Source organism: Argentina silus, assembly GCF_951799395.1.
Source record: "Argentina silus genome assembly, chromosome: 19".
Classification (NCBI taxonomy): Eukaryota; Metazoa; Chordata; class Actinopteri; order Argentiniformes; family Argentinidae; genus Argentina; species Argentina silus.
Genome location: NC_139673.1, coordinates 15,928,668 through 15,948,906, shown reverse-complemented (window position 1 = coordinate 15,948,906; position 20,239 = coordinate 15,928,668). Strand labels below are relative to the sequence as shown.

The 20,239-nt window shown below is 45.6% G+C and overlaps 1 protein-coding gene across 2 annotated transcripts; it reads right to left on the bottom strand.

The window, feature by feature from the left end:
• Nucleotides 1–1,854: 1,854 nt before the first annotated feature.
• Nucleotides 1,855–19,390, bottom strand: LOC310819887 (inositol hexakisphosphate and diphosphoinositol-pentakisphosphate kinase 1-like). 2 transcript variants are annotated; one of them, XM_083691292.1, is made up of 15 exons: nt 19,273–19,390; nt 18,936–19,118; nt 18,194–18,335; nt 17,849–18,072; nt 17,498–17,625; nt 17,120–17,234; nt 16,897–17,004; nt 16,651–16,767; nt 16,307–16,447; nt 15,779–15,872; nt 14,751–14,876; nt 7,621–7,800; nt 5,179–5,316; nt 4,850–4,963; nt 1,855–4,155 (listed from the first exon to the last, which is right to left on the bottom strand). In XM_083691292.1, exons 1-15 carry the CDS (start codon nt 19,294–19,296, stop codon nt 3,494–3,496), a joined length of 2,496 nt encoding a protein of 831 aa, XP_083547418.1. In that variant the 5' UTR covers nt 19,297–19,390; the 3' UTR covers nt 1,855–3,493. The 2 variants fall into 2 exon arrangements, with proteins under 2 accessions (XP_083547418.1, XP_083547419.1); XM_083691293.1 differs by lacking the exon at nt 7,621–7,800.
• Nucleotides 19,391–20,239: the final 849 nt, after the last annotated feature.

The window sequence follows — 20,239 nt, the reverse complement described above, 5'->3', positions numbered from 1 at the left end:
TGAACCTGTTATTGGTTGCTTCCTGATGGTTAAACTTCTAGAACCACATGCCATAGATATAGAACATGTAGACCTTCACTATGACTGTAGCCATATTATAATCAGGTTTACACCACTCATATGGCTGTATTCACTATCATGGGATTATAGTGCTGTAACATCATCAACTATACATGAGCATGATATGATGATATGACCTACAGCAGTGCAGTAGATATCATCCATGGAAAGGGCTTTGAGATCTGGTGGAAAGGGCCATGGTATAATCCATGTTTCAGAGAAACAGGTGATCTGATTGTATTAACGCTTAAATAATTGACTCATATTCAGTAATTTTTTTGTGGAATTGGGTCCTAACCAGCGGAGGAAAAAAATAAATCCTTATTCGATTCCATACATTACAATGAGCCATTACACATATATATATATATATATATATATATATGTTATACATGTATGTGATGCATATGTAGGCGTCATCTGAATAGAATTGATAGGAGGAGGGTTCATTTGGTTCTCAGCTCTTAATTTAAATACGATGGTTGAAGCCGGCTATAAAAACAGAAGGTAGAGGAAGCTCTTTGTCTTCTCTCTCTGTGTCCTGGTCAGAGGTCCCAGGTTGTTGTTTTGTGAGTACAATACAGATCATGTGGTCTGTTTTTGTTCCTCTGTCTCTCTCTATGCTATTAACAATACCTAGCCACATTTCCTTGCCAACCCTCCATATTGTAACTGCCACCCTACAGGAAAGTTAAGTCAAGTCCAATCAAATAACCACACAGTGAGGACAAGGTAATTTCAGAGGACATTTTAATTCATAACATCCTTTAGTTAGAGAAATAAAGCTGCATTTGTAGAAATGACAGAGGCCTACAATACTGCAGAAGACCCCACAAAGCAGAAAGCATAGAGAGGACAGCAAGGGTGCGCATCGTCGGTAGGAGCTGAATCTTTACTGCAAGTTCAGGATCGTGAATTCAACATCACATCGAGCTCTAGAGCATAAGTGCATTTTAATTCATAAAGCCTTCAAGAGGAGGGGTGGGGTGAAACGTAACACTAATTGTTTTGACAATAGTGCCCACTATTAGTAAGCTCAGTCCATAGATATATACAACACAGAATCAGTCTCTTTTTTGTACACATTGTTCATATGTCCACACACTGACAGGATGGCAGGGTACACTGCCTGCCTTTATACAGCAGCAACGACGATAGTTCTCTGGTTGACATTAAATAACGTGTTTATCTCTGACAGAAGCATCACTACACGACTGAAAGAACCGGAATACCAAGATACACAATCTCATTTATGTTTAGTAATCTGACAGGACAGTACAGCCACACAGGTACGCACACACGCACACGCTCACAAGCACGCAAACACACGCACGCACTCACACAGGTACCAAAAAAGAGAACCTTCCAAAAAAATGCCCCCACCCTTTTGTTCATTGATAAAATGTTTGATTAGGCAATATTTCTGTCTACAATAGTGAGGCGACCTTTTACAAAAATATACACGCTATGATACTATAAGTTAAAACAGGTTAATTAATCTGATGTCTCTGCATTAAAAATATCACCCCACATCTCACAAGGTGTAATTTAAAGATAAATATAGATCTCTCTCTGTATCCATACTGTATGATTATATGCTTTCCTATATGATTACTTGTAGTTAAAAGTGGTAGATGAGGATTAAGGGCTTTGGCAAAGAGCAGTGCACACATTATGGTTGTATCAGATTTCATATGAAGATTTTACTGGCAGTAGAGGGCTTGAACCAGGGGAGGCTGGTGGAGGTCAGGCTCATTGTAATGCAATGGAATGAGGAATGGTTTGAATGGTGTGTTTGATACCATTCCATTCCATGCGTTACAATGAGCCCATCCTCCGATTTCTACCTCCACCAGCCTCCCCTGGCTTGGACAGTTGTCATCTGACAGTTCTAACTCTGTATTCAACATTAGTTGGTTAAATCATCACGGCAGATTCTAAACACACCCTAGCACAGAAGCACAACACTGCACACAAGTACGCTGGCATTTGCTCAAAGAAACTCAAATGAACAAAAAAGGCAATTAGTAAATCTGAAATTGCAGATTACCAAAACGATGGCATTTGCAAATGCATATCGAACAACAATAAACAACAACAACATTCAACAGCTCTTCTACAGTAACAGTTCCCTGCCTAATAGCTACACTTGGTTTCTGCTTGATCCACTGGCCATTTACTAGTAGCAACAGGGACAGTAACACTACCTTGGCATACAGTACAATAGTCAAAATGGGAACTCACTGTTTCCCGTCATACAAGAGAAAGAGGGAAAAGTAGACACCTCTCCATGATCATCTCTATCAGGGGAGGCTGGTGGAGGCAGCAATCGGAGGACGGGCTCATTGTAATGCATGGAATGATATGAGGAATGAGGTATCAAACTCCATCCCATTCCTCATTCCGTTCCATGCATTACAATGACCTCCAATTTCTGCCTCCACCAACCTCCCCTGATCTCTACTAACCATTCCAGAGAACAAGCCCCTTGGAGTATAAGCAGTATGGCGATGGCTCCACCTAGCTTCTAATAGGCTTAAGGGCGCTTCCGCCATATTGCTTACACCAGTCATGCTACATCAGATCTGCAGATGAGGAAGGGCTAGGTGATAGGGCGAAGGAAAAGTGGCTTGAGGTTGTTAGACTGGGGTTACAGCAGGGGAGGTCAAAATAATCGGAGGATGGGCTCATTGTAGTGCATGGAATGGAATGAGGAATGGTATCAAACACGCACGTGTGTTTAATACCATTCCTCATTCCGTTCCATGCATTACAATGAGCCCGTCCTCTGATTTCTACCTTCACCAGCCTCCCCTGGTTTACAGTACGAACTGGGATCAGACTTCAGTAGCTAGTCTCAGGATAAATCTACTCAGAGGGATCTGCAGAATAGGAGTGATGGGAACACGTTGTTTCACTTGTTTACGAAAGCAACATCAAAGCTTCACTTTATAACAAGTGGCTTTCTAAGGAACATTACGGACCAACAGGTAGACGAAGCGTCACAGGGATGTTGTACTGTGGGAGACTGTACTGTAGCTGTATAGTTTCATCTACACTGAAACAACAACACAGTGTTTCTGTTTACATGGTGTACTCTAGCTCACAGAGAGAGGTGGAGAGACCGGGCTGAGAAGCACCAGGACTCCCTAGAAAACAGTGACCATGGTACTGAGTGGACTATCCTGGTTAAATAATGTTCAACTCCACACAGAGCAGTGGTCCATCCATGATTTGTTGACAGTTTACAAGCTGCAGGAAAACGAGGTCTTGGTCTAGCTCACTACGATGCTTCACCACCCAATGATTCAACACCAAAGGTACCACAGAGGTTACCGTTAACTGTTTCTGTGGGGAGCGTTTCTAAAAGTCTTCTGGCCTTTTCTTTCCCTCCAGTCACATAGAAGTTCAAGACTCCTTCTCTCTGGTTCTCCTAGGACTCGGACACGTGAGGGGCTCCCACCTCCAGAGGTGTCCCAGGATGGGGGAGGCTCCCTGAGCTGCCCCTCCACAGCTCCACTGTCTCCTGGGTGTCAAAGAACTCGTCTGGCCCATCTGGAGATTGGGGCGTCTGGGCGCTGGAGCCCGCCTCGCTGCTGCTCTCCCTCAACTCCAGGAGTACAGGGAGAGAACCTGGGAGGCCGCAGTAGCCCTCCATACGGCCTAGAGAGAGCTCCGCCAGCGGGGAGCAGGGCGGGCTCGGGCTGGGCTCCGGAGCATCGCCTCTGGAGGCCTCAACTGCAGCAGGGGATTCACCTAGCTCCTCCTGCCCAGCGTTGGGGCTCTCACTCAGGGGCAGGTGTCCAGGCATGGCTGGGGCCTCAGCATTGTCCTCTGGTGGGTCGCTGGGTGTGCTGGGTGTGTGACTGGGAGTCGGTGGGTCCTCCATTGAGCTGGTTGGGCTAGCCAGGTCAGGAGGGTGGGGGGCTGTTGTGGGGGTCTGCTGGGGATTGCTGTGCTGGCAGGAGTGGGTCTCCTCGCTGCTCTGGGGGGTGAGGGAGATCTTGTCATTGAAGCTGAATCGGGGGGAGGTATCTGCTGTGGTGGGGGAGGAGGGTCCAGCGCTGGACACAGTACTGGACGGACCACTGCTGTCTGCAGAGACAGAGAAACAACCTGTCAATTAATCAATTCATCTTCACTCTACTAGGTGGGTGATAGACAGCATATAAAACATGCGGCAGCAGGAGACAAAGACAAGAACAAATCTCAAAGACAAAAAGATAATCAACACATCACTAGACATTTGTCACAGCGCACATACCACAGGCCCAGCCCATCTACCCCCACCAGAAACAAAGCCTTTATGCATCAAAGAGATGCAGCAAAGACAAGTCTGCCAAGAGATTTGATTTAGAACAAAACCCCCATTAAAACACAGAACGTTTCTGTCCTCCAGCGCGTCTCCTCTCCGTCAGGAATATAAGACACTGTAGCAGTGGGAGAGAACTGGCAACCCGATGAGCACAGAATGTGGTGGGTTACCATAGTAATCTGTAGTAAACTGTAGTAAATCACCTTAAATAGCTTATGGAAGGCTGAGGCTGAGGATACGGGGGAGATGATTTGAACCTTGAAATGACAAATGACAGCCCTGACTACTGTTCTTGGACCTGTTAGGATGGTGTGTGTAGCTACATACAGAAAAGGACTTAACCTGCAGTTCATTCGGAATGAGACTGAAAGGGTGGAATCCTAACATGAGATCTTTGCACAAATGATGTCAATGGAAGATTTACACACATTTAGGAGTTAGGATTCCACCCAAGATGAAGCAAGGGCTACTCACACCAGGGAGGTCTGTCTGAACGCTGTCTCAGGGACACAGAGGACGAGAGGACCCTCTGGGGCATGTAGGAGTCCACTGACGGCTGGTTCTGGGAGTCAAACATGGCCGACAGAGCTGCAGCAAATAGGGGGGTTACACAACATATCAGCAGTGTGTGCAAGCGTGTGTGTGTGTGTGTGTGTGTGTGTGTGTGTGTGTGTGTGTGTGTCTGTCTGTGACTGTGAAACTACCTCTGGTGCTTTGTGTGTGTATCGGACCATTATCTCTGGGGTTTCTAGACTGTGTGTTTGTGTGTGTGTGTGTGTGTATTGTGCATAGTGAACCGTTACCTCTGGTGGTTCTAGAGTGTGCGTCCCCTCCGTTCTCACACACGCCAGTGAGGAACTCGTCCACCTGTTTGAGCGAGAGTGAGTTGTGTAGCGTCTCCAGGGGGTAGATGGAGGGCACCATGGAACAGCCTTCGAAGCCTGCAGCAGAGAGAGAGAGAGAGGGGAGAGACCCAGGCCCGGAGCCCCACCATCATAGTTAGACTGGGGCTTGGAATAGGAGATTAGAGGGGGTCTCTGGAGCAGGCACGACCACACACACACACACACACCCTCCCCAAGTGCACCACTGCAACGGTCACCAACCCTTGTCCTGGAGAGCCAGCAACAACATACTTTATTCAACTCATCAACTAATAACTAATCAGATTGATGAGTTGAATGAAGTGTGTGTTTGAGCTGGGCTGGAACAAAAGCCAGCACACCTTGTAGCAACAGCTCTCTGAGACCAGGGATGGTGACCATTGCTTTACTGTTGGCGAGCATCTCTGCTATGGTTGGTTTCCACAAAGACAATACCAGGGGTAGACACAAAACATGCCTGGTTGATGTAACTATACACATACAGTCACGGCCATCTCAGTCAACACCGTAACATATCTCTATCCATTCCAGAGGGTGACACACACACACACACACACACACACACACACACACCTGAAAGCGTGGGTCGGTCTTCTATGACCTGTTACTACACAGCTTTTCCTCAATCAAAGCACCACCACACCGCACTGCAGATCCAACACTGCAGCCTCAGACAACGGCCAAAGGTGTCGACGAAGCAACACATTAGTCCATTTACTGGGAGATGAACACACCAGTCATGTTTGTTTTTAAATCAATTTCAAATCAATCATGATGACGATGCATTTTACACAAGTGTCTCACATAGGATGAAACCCACAAAAAAACATGCCTAGGTTTTGCCATGTTGAATCAAACAGCAGCTACACACGGTTTGAGTATGTTGTAACTCAAACATACAACGTACTGTAGGTTAGTGCAAAACCACACACTGCTGTAGTTAGGGTCTAGTTGAGCAGCGGCAGGACACACACGTCAAACACAACCAAAATAAAACGCTAGAGCACAACTCGTATTCCACCAGTGGCCAAACAAGCTTGAATCTGGGTCACAGGCTGACCGGAATCAGACAGCAATATATTCGTCTAAATGTGGAAGTTCTAGCTCAGGGACTGCTAGGAAATGCTGTCGTTTCTTGAAATTGACTATCACATAATTGTCTTACCTAATGTCAGTACACATTTAAAGTTCTGACTGGTAGAATCGGGGAACTACCATGAAAGGGCTCTCAGAATTGTTTTCGAGCGAAGTCCACTGATGTTTGAGTAGAGAACTTGACCCCAGTGTTGAACACGCCACCGTGCACATTCACTAGTCAACCAGGGTGCTACAGTATGAAACCCATCTATTCTTCTTGGCTGATCCTTGTTTAAAAGGGGCAGCCTGTGATTCAAACAACCAAAAAAGAGGTTATATTCTTAAAGAATCAATGGCCTCATACAGTATCATTAATTTAATAGTCCACAAATTGATGTACCAATCCCAGATTGCCCCTTTAAACATCTAGCAAATTGCCTCCTGGCACTACTGCTCCAGTGCGTACCACATGACCATTTATTGATCCTGTGTTGTTGTTTGTGTGCAGAAAGACTCGTGAACATCCCCCATGAGGGATAATAACGTTTTATTATTGTGTATAGTCATACTGCATCCATGTAGGCACAGGGCAGAGTATGCAGCCATGGGTTAGGAGTGGTCCCCTATGAATGTGCTGACAGAAGGGCAGAGAGAGAGAGAAAGAGAGAGAGAGAGAGAGAGAGAGAGAGAGAGAGAGAGAGAGAATCCACAGTAAGTACTTGCCCAGGCAGACCACAGGGCCATGCTCACACCAGGTGGTTCTCTACAGTTACAAGGATTCTCTAGTTTGAGCTGGCTTTTGGAAGCTCACACAAGAGCTCTTGTCTATGCAACACTATGGGTCCCATCGCACACAAACTTGCCCTAGGGACCAGGATCCTATTAGCCAGGATACATACTGTACTGTAAGAAACAGCTGCTGATCTCACCAAGTGGTACAAAAAACAACAACAGGGAAACTGTTACTCAAACAAAAACTTGAAGATGTGTCAAGGAAGAGCTGAATACCGTACAGGAAGGAAAAGAAATGTCAGTTAACTACGCCACACTCCCAAAAGCCAAAAAAATAACAAATAAAACATACACCACTCCATTGGCAAGCTGCTCTCCCAAAAGGTGCAGGCAAGCATGCAGAAACCACAGAGGCGAAGCAGAAAAGTCAACTGCAGCAACCAGCAACTAGCACAGTCCAAACTAAACCGATAGCACAGCAGAGGGGTCAAAGGGCAGAGAGCAACAGGCTAATTAGGAGGGGCAAGAGGCTGCAGGGGGGCGGGGCCTGACCGTAGAGGTACTCTAGGGGGTCCTGGCCGGAGATGAGCCAGTTTCGGAAGAGACGGAGGTGGTAGGAGCACTGGTGGAGGTGGTGGGCCAGCGCCCCATCCAGAGAGAGAGGCCGGCCAAGGCTGGGGTCTGTGGAGAAGCGCCTCAACAGCTGGGCCACGTGATGTTCCTCCAGAGGCTCTGAGGAAGAAGAGGGGGAGGAGAGGAAGGGAAGGAAGAGGAGGGGAGGAAGGAAGGAAGAGGAGGGGAGGAAGGAAAAGAGGAATGATACAGCAGAGAAGGGGAGGAAGGAAGAAAGGGAGTAGGAAAAAAGAGGAAAAGAAGATGTATAGAAAAGGAGAGGAGAAGAGGGAAAACGGAAGGGTGATGAGGAGGTGAAGAGGGGGTAGATGAGTGGAAGGGAGATGGGAAGAGGAGAATGAGGGAGGAGGAAAGGAGGGGATGAAAATGGTGAGAATAAGAGAAGGAGAGCATGAAAAGAGTAGAGAGGAAAGGAGGAAGAGGAGGAGGAAGAAAGGGAGCAAAAGCAGGGGGAGGGAGAAGAAAAGGAGAGAAGGATTGGGAAAGGAATGAGGGGGTGGGATGGAGGAGGGGATGGGAAAGGTGGAGAGAGCAGAGGATGAGTGCATAGACATTGATTGAGGAGGAGGAGATGGAGGGTAAAGAGGAGGTGGAGAATAGACAGGAGGAAAGAACGGGGGGGACTGTGATGTGGGAGGACATGCAGGGAGATGGAGAGGGGGAGGAGAGGACAGCAGGGAGAGGACCCGTCGTGTGGACAGAGAGGGGGAGGAGAGGAGGGTAGGCTGGCAGGTAGGTGCCAGCTCAGTGCTATTCCTGACTGTCAACCATCTAATTTCTCCATGCTCAGGACCAGTTACTGTACCATAACAATTAACATTCAAGCAACTGACCCCAACAATCCAACAGGTTTGTGACAAAAGCCTCTGCAAAAAACCATCCAACTGCGACAAGCACAGCCAGAGCAAGACTCAATAGATTGAATATGGCATGCTAAGATATATTCTGTGACAATCAACAAATGTCAAAGCCCTATCGACAAATACGAGAACAATCTCTCATCCACCCTTTTTGCTGTCCAACAAAAACACACTGTAAAAACACACTGTACGGAAGCTGTTGTGCGTGCATACATGGATAGCTTGTTGCGTTCCACAATCGATTTGTACAATCGATCCCATTACAGATTCTGTAAAGCTGCAGTTGGATGTCCATCCCATCCTGGGTTACCATTGGTTACCGTACCTGTCACTGGCCACCATACAGACGGATTAACAGCTACGGCAGAGGTATCATCCTGTGTCCCTAAAGTGAATATACATGTGAATAAACTTACTTAATGTGAAATAAGTGATCTTTCAATGAACCAGTTAGAGAGCTTAAGTCATTTAATCATAACAGTGAATGATGGAACAGTGGAAAACTTCCTGTTCAGTTGAAAAAATGTTTGAAATCATTCATATGTACAACTGAAGCAACTGTCAAATGGCTGCAACTGGGAATGCATAGTTGATTGACTGAACACAGCTATCCCTAATGAGCCAATTAGAGGCAGAGGTTGCCAATATTAGGGCAGACTAGCACACTCCCAGTTAACGTAGAAAGGCTCTCACAGAATCTTTCTATTTGGCTGGTGAACTAACAATATTACTGTTGGGCTTTCTAATGGGTGGTACTGCTGATCTTACTACAATGACCCCTGGGCTCCATTTCAGGTAAGTTTAATGTTTTTTTGTAAGTGTAAAGGTTTTCTTTCAATCATGTTTGTCATCTTTTTCCTGCCAAAAAGAGTGAGTTGTATTTTACACTAAACCATGAGTTTGGCTAAGCAATAGATCAAATGTTTCATATTGACCTAGCAAGCACGGCACCGTTTTAGATTCTGCCTAATGGTACCTTGTTTTGGTCTTTGCTGGGTTCCAGCTATAGCAATCCATACAATTCTGCTGTGCCCAAAGGTGGAAGTGGGTCTGCACCTTCTGGGAGTGTCTCAGGCCAGACCGGAGTGTCAGCAGGATATGAGTCCAACAGGTTTGTCTCTGCTCCGTACAACGCCATGCCCACTGGCAACCTACAAGGCCAAGGGAAGACTCAAATCCCCAACGAGCCAAAAGATGTGTCCCATTACATCCCCATGTCTTCACCTCCCAAGTATGGACAGGATCCTAAAGACGTGTCCTATGGTTACGGAGGGAGCCTTCCTAATGCAGGTTCTACTTATGGAGGTCCTTTTAGGTACACTTTACCTACCCAGGATCCTAAAGACATGGTTATGGAGGGGGGGGGGGGGGGGGGGCCTTGCTAATGCAGGTTCTTCATATGGTGGCCCTTCTATGTACGCTGAGTCTTCACCTCAGGATCCTAAAGATATGTCCTATAGCAGTGGAGGCTACATGAGCCCACCTATAAACCCTGAGGCTTCCCCCTCACAGGATCCTGTACGGACAGGATCCTAAAGATATGTCCTATGGTTACGGAGGGGGCCTTAATGCAGATCCTACGTATGGAGACCCTTCTATGTACACTGATTCTGTCCTATGAAGAGGGCTTTTCTAATGCTGGTTCAAAAACCGCTTTGAGCGCCTAAGGAAGGTTTTCTCCCAAACCATCTACTCCCCAGGGCCAATGGCTCAGGCTGGCAGCTCTGGCTCAATGGGTGGCAGAGGGCCCAGTGCACAAATGCGAAACCCAAACAATCTCCTCCATTCAGAAGACTGGGTGAGGGCAGAAAACGTCGGAACTTGACAGTATCTAGATTCATTAGCAATCTCAAGTGCATTACAGTCTGGTAATCTACAACGTGTGCCAGGACAACCTCTGGAGTGCATCTCCAACTCAAGGTAAAGTCTTGGCATCAAACGCAGCCAAATAGTCTTCGAGTTCTGTCAGAATTGTACCCTCAAATCAACCACTTCCTGCACTGCACTGCACTGACATGATTTACTGGACATTTTTTTCAGTGAATGCAACACTACTCCAGTCTTTATAACCATGGTCATGATTCGTGGGGAACAAACACAAGCAGATATTTTCAAAAAAGAGAAGTTTGAGAACATTGGGAAGGCCCATTTTTATGATTTCAGTTTGAGAATATTTGCTCCTGTTTGAACTACTGAATAAGACCAGCATCCAAGGAGGGGTGTTCAGGCACAAGTTAATGAAAAGGTCCTGGAAAGAAATAATGTGCCAATGTATATTTCACAAGCGGCACCATGACAACCAAACATCAACACACAGGTCATTTTCATTCACAGCTCCAACCTCATTCGTTCATAACACACATACGTACAAGTAAAGTACGTGATGGGACAAATCGCAAGTTAACCCTTTCCCCGTTTAACTGCAAATGGTTTCCGGCCCAGTCAACCTACTGTAGACTGTCAAGCAGTTTGAGTAATCCAGTCACTTATTCAAAAGTGTGGAGTGTCTCTGCTTAAGTTGTATCTTTATGGTTGCCATGACCCGATATTAAATGAGAATAGATGAAAATCAAGTCAAAAGAAACAGGGGAAGGGCTAAGAATTGGTGTATCTTTTGGTGGTATTTTCAAGAGATGGTTTCAATTCACATCTTTAACATATAATATATGTATATGCACACATCTGAGAAAGTGGAGGCTGGTGAAGGTAGAAAAATGGGCAGGCTCATTGTAATGCATGGAATGAGGAATCGTATCCATTCCACTTGATAGCCCATCCTCCGATTTCTACCTCCATCAGCCTCCCCTGATATGCATCTGAGATAATCGTATACACATATCTATCCACTGAAAAACATTGAATCATTGGGTGAGGGTGACAAATTGTACGCAGGATGTTACAAACAGAATGTGAGTTAGTGTTTGAGTGAGTGGTCAAGCGTATGGGTAGACAAAAAGAGACTGAAAACCCGGAGAGTTGGGAAACCATGGTAGTAAGAAACCACGTGAAATAAAAGTCAAACGTTAAAAAAAAAAAAGTTTTCCATAGACATGCAAGACAAAGGGAGGTGGAGAAGTGGAAATATACTTGAAAGAAGCAGACGTACCATTAGTCGGATGCTTTGCAAACGACACAGAAAATCGCTTTACTGCCGGCATAGACAACAACTCTGAGGAAATAAAAAAGGTCACTAGTGTTACCATCGGTCACAGCGCACCTGTAAAGTGTGTGTGTTTGTGTGTGTGTGTGTGTATATATATATATATATATATATATATATATATATATATATATATATATATGTGTGTGTGTGAGAGAAAGGGGGACTTATGTTTTTTTTTTCTTTTTGCGATAGGTAAAGTGTTACAGATATGAAGCATTAAGGGGTAAGAAAGCAGAAAGTTAAAAAGTGATTTTTGATTTCTGAGTTCTTGTCAATTCTAGAGTGTGAGAAGAGATAGAAGAGACAGAGAGAAGTAGGACCCTTTGTATGAAAGCATGATCTTTGATTGACTGGGCACAAGAAGGCTGTCAGGTAGAGAAGAGGTTGGTGCCCAAAATTAAACTGGCACTTTCAAGATCAGATTATAAGCAAACTGGATGAAGGTCTCATGATGATAGGATGAGATGCGCTAAAAATTTAGGAGATGAAGACAAAAAAGGAACAAAAAAGGTTTTCTCTGTCTTTCCAACTTGTCAGTTATGAGGGAAATGTATTTCCCGGTATGTGCAGTAGCACACCCCAAACTCTATTGAACTTAATTTTTCATTTTGGGAGTAATGTTACATTCAAATCACAGGGAGGAGAGGCTAGAGTAACTAGACTTTAAGACTGAACAAGTCTATCTCCCTCCCTCCTGCTCTCCCTCCCTCCCTCCCTCCACCCGTCTATCAGGACTACTCAAATAGTTCTAACACTGGCCAGAGTTGTCAATTCCACCAAACTCACACCCAGCAGGGTTACTGACTCCATCTCTCTGTCATGTACTGTGACAGAGTACAGATCCAAATCATCATTTCCGTGAAAGAGGCCAGCTTTAGTTTGAAATCTATCATCCCTCTTAACACGGACATGCTCACACACATTCACGCACGCACACACACACACACAGTGAAGATTTACCATTAATCATGTCAAGTTCACCAAAAGGGACAATGATGACACCAGAGCTCTAGAATCTGATGATTTTCATGATTCCTATCAACAGGGTTTAACAAGACGGATGAAACCAAATGAAAGACACGATGACCACGAAGACACTGAGTGACACGCAAGACAACCGAGAAAATGGCAGCCGAAAGAAAAGTAGTTCTTTATGACTTCACAATGACACCTAGTGGACAATATGAGGACTACAGGCGGCTGAGCTGGCCTGGTTACTCATCCACCATAGTTGCTGAAACAATGCTGGAAAGGATTTTCACATCATGAAAGGAACATATCTAAGGCAGCAGGGTACGTTTTGGGTCGGCCCTGGAGTGTGTAAAGCCCCTAAGAAACACATTACGCTTGAGACAGTGAACATCTCAAAGCCTAAGTTCTGTTGTGACACTTTGTACATTTAAAAACAAATGTTGTTATCTGTCACCATAGAAGATGGCATCTTCTCACCAACAATAAGAAATGTTTGTCATCGAACAAGATTCAAGTACAATATACTGTACTCTCTCAAATGTCTAGTGAATGTGATGTTTATACATTTTTATAAGACATTTATTGCACTATGGCAAACTGTGCTCATCATTGACTGTGACTCCTGTTAAATAGACTCTCTGGATTGTATTATAACAAGAGCTTGGGAGCCATCTGGTGACTGTCTGACATAAACGCAGCTTCTCCCATTAGGCAACGACGAGAATGTTCTAGAAATGTTCATGTCGAAGTCTTGAAAATGGTTTCTGACCAAACGATAAACAAAGGAAATCAATGTGCATGGAGAATTACTTCTATATTGAATTCCTTTCATGTCAGTATTCCAAACATCAATTCTAAAGCTTTTGACGTTTTTGGGACTGAAATGGATGCACAAACACCGCAGATATTTCACATTCTTATCGTAATAAAGTTTTGGGTACACTTAAAATAATTGACTGTTGATTCAGTAGAAACATTATATGTTGCTCCTCGTTCATATTGAAGGAGATACCAAGTGAGTTATAAATCCAAGCGATTATTACTTATTCTTTTTATAATGAGTTGGCTAATTGTTCTGTGCTTGCCATGTCTTTTCTATGCAGTTTCAGTGAAACAGAAAATGAGCATGAACTATGCAAACAATATACAAATTTGCAGATCATGTAAAATCTAGCTAAGGTCAGGGTCTCTAAGAGAGGACATTTGCAGCTGGCTAAACTGTGGACCAAATAACGAAGGAGTCCTTTGCCAACCAAATGGTATTTCTGAAGGTTGCTACTCAGACAAATGCATAAACTGTATCTTTAACTTAGGTGCCATACTTTTTCTGCATTAAAAAAAGCTAAATACATTGTTGTTTATCAATAAAACATTGTTGTTTATCAAATCAAGTGAAAAAAAAAGACCCAGAGTCCCTGACTAAAAGATTTGGGTCCAAACTGTGATCTGTGCACTACCATCTTGAAGTCAAACCTTCCCTGTTTGGTGTGTGTGTGTGTGTGTGTGTGTGTGACTATGCAATGTCATGGTATGGAGGGGAGGCTGGTGGAGGTAGAAATTGGAGGTTGGGCTCACTGTAATGCATAGAAAACACATGTGTTTGATGCCATTCCTCATTCCATTCCATGCATGACAATGAGCCTGTCCTCCGATTTCAACCTCCACCATCCTCCACTGGATGGGGGTGGCCTGCTTACGATCTAATGCAGGGATAGGCAACCCCGGTCCTGGACAGCCGCGGGGGGGGGGGGGGGGGGGGGGGGGGGGGGGGTATGCAAGCAAAAATAACTACTTCTATTTTTAAAATCAGTCAAATGCTCAGATTATTCAACAAAATAACTAAATTCCCAAATCAAGACCACGATTCAGTGAGCCAGGTGGGTTAAATGCTCGGCTGGATCGAGCGACTGCACAGGCTGTGCTACCCCCCCCCACCCCCCCCCCCCCCCCCCCCACCCCCAAGAAGGACCAGGGTTGGCTACCGGAAGCATCCATCATCCACTGTGTCTTTACTGTCCCTAGTCTAGAGGAAGAGCAGGATCAAACACACATACCGTCTTTATAGGATAGACTGCCGGAGGAGAATTTTTTGCGGTGTGTGCGTGCGTAGTCCTGCAGGTTGGGAGCGCTAGAGGAACCCCCTAGGACGGTGGTGCTGAAGAGTCCTGCACACTGAGAGCCTGTGAGAGGGTGAGGAGGAGGGGGGGTTGGGGGAGGGGGTTGAGGGGAATTAGTCACCACCACACAACATGCAGTTATTCAAACAATGCGTTGTCTCAGTGACCATAAACAAGGGGGGGGGGGGGATACACAACTCCTACCAAGGTCAGCCTTCATCACCAGACCACTCCTAACGCCATGTTGTCTGTCAGGTCCTGTATAAGGCTAGACAGTTACATAAGCTACATGACTAGACACAAGTGGAGCATCTGGAGGTTTCCACAAAGGTTCAGAGGCTCTGGAACAAGAGGGGGCACTGGTGATGTCACTTCCCTAAGAAGACCAGCAGAAAGGTTATGACCTTGGCCGTGAGTGTAACTGAAGAAGGCCGTTAGCTCGACAAGTTCACTTCGACTTGCAGCTACTGTAAGCCAATTCAATGTTATTAAGTTACGCTATAATGTTACACTTCAAGCTGCTCATGTTAAACCTGTGGGTTTATGAGAAATGTGTGAAATGGAATGAAGATAGTGTGTTTGATACCATTCATCATTCCATTCCATGCATTAAAATAAGCCCATCCTCACATTTCTACCTCCACCAGCCTCCCGTGCTAAGTTGATTAATTTGGACACCAGACAGAATTCCAGTTAGGATGGTTAATCATACAAAACTGTGACAAACTATTATTATATTTTTTTTTGCACTTTAATTAAAAGGGACCTGGAGGCCTTACGCCTTACATAGAGGACTGTATCTAGCTCTAGCTTTCTCATGATGAGAAATCAGAGTCGTCCAGTGTCGTCCCCTACCGCAGCTGCCAGCGACTGAGACCTCCACCAGCCTCCACCACCGACTCTAATGACAGAGGATATGAGCAAACACAGTTGCCATGGCCACAGAGCAGAGAGTGGGGACCTACCTAATCCGCTCTGCTTCATCTCTGGCGACTGACGTGAGCAGGAGGGGAAGAGACGGTAGCCGCCCGCTTTAGAGGACGAGATCTCCGACAGGACCTGGGGATACACACGCAGACACACACGCAGACACACACACAGGCACACACACAGGCACACACACAGGCACACACACAGACACGGTAAACTGACCCTCCAGACAGTGGTAATGAGCTAAATCAAGAGTGTCTGACGCCACACACAGATTCTATCTCTCCCTGCGGTAGCCGGAGGCATCACATGTGACCTCAGCCAGAGAGAGAAAACTCACAGAGTGAAAACACAACACAGCAGGACCTAACCCACAGGGTCAATACCACCGTGTTTACTATTTACTGATACAACTTGAAAGGTTAATGGCTAACAGTGTGGGTATCACTCTCTACTGCATTTACCTGTCTGATCCTTTCAGATCTACAAGACCAGTCTTGTGGTCGTAGGGGCTAAGAGGTTGGTTTAAGAAGGTAGACACCATTTAACTAGACCTGTCTTACCTCCATGGACCCCGTCTTGCGGTTGCGAATCAGCGGGGACTTTCTCTGCAAGCTGATTGGCTCAGAGAGGGGTACCGCACGGTCAGGCTCGTCACGTGACAGGTCTTCCATGCTGCCAGGGTCAGGCTGTTTCTGCCCGTTCTATTTGGGAAAGAGGGCACCAAAGGACAAAGCAAGGACATTGAGGACACACAAACACATACACACACGTAGACACACACAATGTACAATTTAACAAATAACAAACAAAGCCACTCCTGCTAATTGCATCTCAAAATGACATTTAGGTCATCCACTCATGTAAACAAACTAAACACAGAGGGATGAAACATGACTCCTGTTACCTCAGCCGAGGCAGGTCGGAACCCGAAGCCCATTGGTGCGTTCTCCTCATCGTCACAACCTTTGACCCCCGGGCTGAAGTGGAGCTCCACATGGAAACGCTCCTCAGACGACGGGTCCTGAGAGACAGAGGTTTGTGAAACACACACACACACAAATAATACTCAATGACGCACACTAAAGAAACACAGACACACACCAAGAATACTCAATGACACACACTAAAGAAACACACACACACACACTACCTTGTTGTTATCCTCATACAGCATGATGACTATCTGAGTCATGTAGTTGAGCTCCGAGACAGCACTGAGGTAATCCATGGCACGCTTCCACTGTTGGTCCTTCTCCTCCTGACACACACACACACACACCCACATACACACACCACATACACGTTTAAAATGCAGTTCTGTGAAACTGAAATGTATGGTGCAGTAGTTGAGTGAGATGTAGCAGGGTGTTTACGTCGAGCAGGCCTCCGTAGCGGAAGATGCTGAGCAGGGAGTGGACGTGACTCTCGCTGGTGAAGTACAGGCGTGTCCTCACATGCCGCCCGGGTGACATCACTCCACGAGAGTACCTATACGACCGAGGAACATCATTGTAACAATGAAAAGTGCTGCTACTTAGTGTATATTTACACACACCTAGTTCAGCGTTTTGGGTAACAAACTAATCTACTGATCCTTTCTGATGTCTATAGTTTTTTAGTTATATGGTAATATCCATACTATATACACTGATCTAGTCAGTTTTGTGTTTTTCCCCTTCATGGTTTAAGTTAAAGTTAGTATTGGGAGGGGGGGGGCGGGTCAGCTGACACTAGATCTGCTGCAGACTCACAGTGGGTGGAGCTTGTTGACAGACTCGTCCTCGTGGGTCCTCTGGAGATCCAACTGGATCTTCTTGACCAATGGGAGGCAGTAGGCGTAGGCTATGTCAAGCTTCTCTACGTTGTTGATGCCATATTCCTGAGAGAACACAGAGGTGAGAGAGGGAGAAATACTGTCTGTGTGTGTGTATGTGTGTGTGTGTGTGTGTGTGTGTGTGTGTGTTGAAACAGCTACATTCAAACTCTAGTGATTTGGGATTGCCTTCAAGAAAACATTCCTTAGATCCTCATTGAAATGACAGCATATTTTCCTTCACCTTCTCTGCTATACATTAGGACTAGTTCTTCCCTCCCTCCCTCACCTGTGGTATGATGATATCGGCCAGGGCTCGTGACAGTCTGAACAGCTCCAGGGTGTCCTCCAGTCCCAGGGTGGAGTTGTGCTGCACGTCGTACTTCACGCAGTCGTAGATGTCCGGGATCTTACTGATGTCATAGCGGCCGCTCTTCATGAGGAAGTCTCTCTCCAGCTTGGACCAGCGCTGCAGCATTAGCTCCAGGCTCTCACTGTGGTACAGCTGCAGGTCTGCAGGAGGGGGGGTGGAAGAGATGGAAGAAGAGGAGAGAATATAGTTGTGTGAGTGAGGTCCAGAGGTCAACCTCACCTTGGACAGTACTGTATTGGTAGATGAGGTTTGGGGTCCCACCTGCAGATTTGGGGTCCTCCAGCCTCTTGCGAATCTGGGAGGTGAGGCTCTGGATGAGGGTGTAGACCTGGTCACACGTGGTCACTGGGTTCTCTACGATCTTCATGGAGTTCACCACAGAGGCGCTGCAGGTAGGGGCCAGCTAGGAGAACACAAACACAAACACAAACACGCACAGAAATTAGTGTAATTCTAAATGTTTATGTAGAGGATAGTGAGAGAACACCACATAGAACCATTGACCAGTGCTTTATAACGAAAGTAAGGACTCAAGAGCTCAAAGCTGCTTCACAGAGATGTCCACGCTATAAATAAACGACTTTTCCATTTTCATTACTTTCTAAAGAACAAGGGCCTTTATTCGTTAATGAACAGTAGCTTAAATACTTAAATCCTCCCTGCTTTCATTAGGACTAATTAGCAACCGCTGCATGATCAAAGGGCTAATACCACAAAAGCAGATTAGCAATTAGCATCATCCTAAGAAATCACCCATCTCTTCACATCATCGTCACACTCACACGCTGAATGCTACAGTAAATGGGATGCTTGGGATGACCAACTCTGACGTCACTCCATTGAAGTTTAAAACGGTTAAGGCCGTCCCAAGGATCCCACTTAGCATCTACCGCTCTGATACAGTCATGCGCTGCCTTAGATTCCTTCCTCCTCCTGGCAGTGAGACACATTACAAGAGAAGAGGGTTAGGATTGGACCCCTGGGAGATTGGCGGATGAGTTACCCTATCGTAGTCCTCCTCTGTGAATTCCTGATCCTTCTGCATGATCCCGTGGAGGCGGGCCTTGACGCGGTGCTGGCAGCCGCTGAGAGAGTCGCTGTCGTTGTCCAGCAGGCCATTCATGTTGGCACTCTTCACCATCTGAACCAGGATGGGTGTCAGCTCTCCCTCCAACGCCAACAGACCCTGTTACACACACACACACACACACCTTTGTTAGCTAATGAACAACCCTCTAAAATGTAAATGTTGTTCCAATGTAGGGGTTATGGGAGCAAGGTGGTTTGCCCACATTCCATAGCCTCGCAGGTTTGACCTCTCACCCCTGACCCTTAGTTACCTTGGCGAAGGCTGCAGCAGTCATCTGCACTCTGCCCTCGTCAGATGCGTAGATCTTGAGGTCGTGTCGGTAAGTGCTGTGTAACCGTAGCAACCCGCAGCCAGGGAACCCAGCGTAATCTCCTGAAACGAAACAGAAAACAACCCGCCAGTGTCAACATCTTCAAATGTGGACTGGGATTTTTAGAGAATGTATTGAGAGTGGACAAATGCATACAACAAGAACAGATTTGGAGTGAAGTACCCCTTTAAGAGATAGATTGGGGCATCAGTGCATCAGTCTTTCAACATCAACACTAAATGACGCAGACTAAATAAAACGCATTTAGCTGTTGGTTTTGGATAAGCATTCGAGTGATATTCACACTGTACCATTATTAAGGAATTAGCAGGGTTAGGGTCAATTCAATCTAAATTCTATTAATTCACAGGTCTACTTACAAACTGAATACATGCATTGATTTGACTGCCAGTTAGATTAAAACAACTTTATTTTCCATAGGGAACTTAATTAATTCCTGAATAACAAATGTGATTTTCCCAATCCCTGCAGCTGAGGCTGTCCTCTACTATCTCCCTCACAGCCCTGTTCACAGACACTTGTTCTGACCTCATAAGGTCAGTGACATGACTCAACACGTGGGGGTGGTGGAGGAACACATTTACATTTATGGCATTTAGCAGACGCCTTTATCCAAAGCGACTTACACCAAATACATTTGTCTAAGTAAGTAAGAATCATCTATCCATCAGTCATCATAAGATAAAGTAATCAATGCTCAGACCAGGGGCCATTGGCAGTCACAATGCTAGAAGAAGATTTTTTCTTCCTTTTTTTTTTAACAAGAGAAAAACTTGTACAGGGGGGTTGGGGGGGGGAAGAGGTCTTTCGGAGGGAACAGAATAAGCAGATTGTATTTGACAATTAAACAAATGGTAAAACTCTCATTCCTTTTCAAAGGAAAAAT

Bases quoted from the DNA above. Each gene is read 5' to 3' on its own strand.
- LOC310819887 (XM_083691292.1), bottom strand. From the start codon at position 19,296: ATGACTGCTGCAGCCTTCGCCAAG. The intron at 17,005-17,119 runs GTAAACACCCTG...TGTGTGTGTCAG, and splicing joins GCTACGGAGGCCTGCTCGAC to GAGGAGAAGGACCAACAGTG. The intron at 14,877-15,778 runs GTAGGTCCCCAC...ACCCTCTCACAG, and splicing joins GATGAAGCAGAGCGGATTAG to GCTCTCAGTGTGCAGGACTC.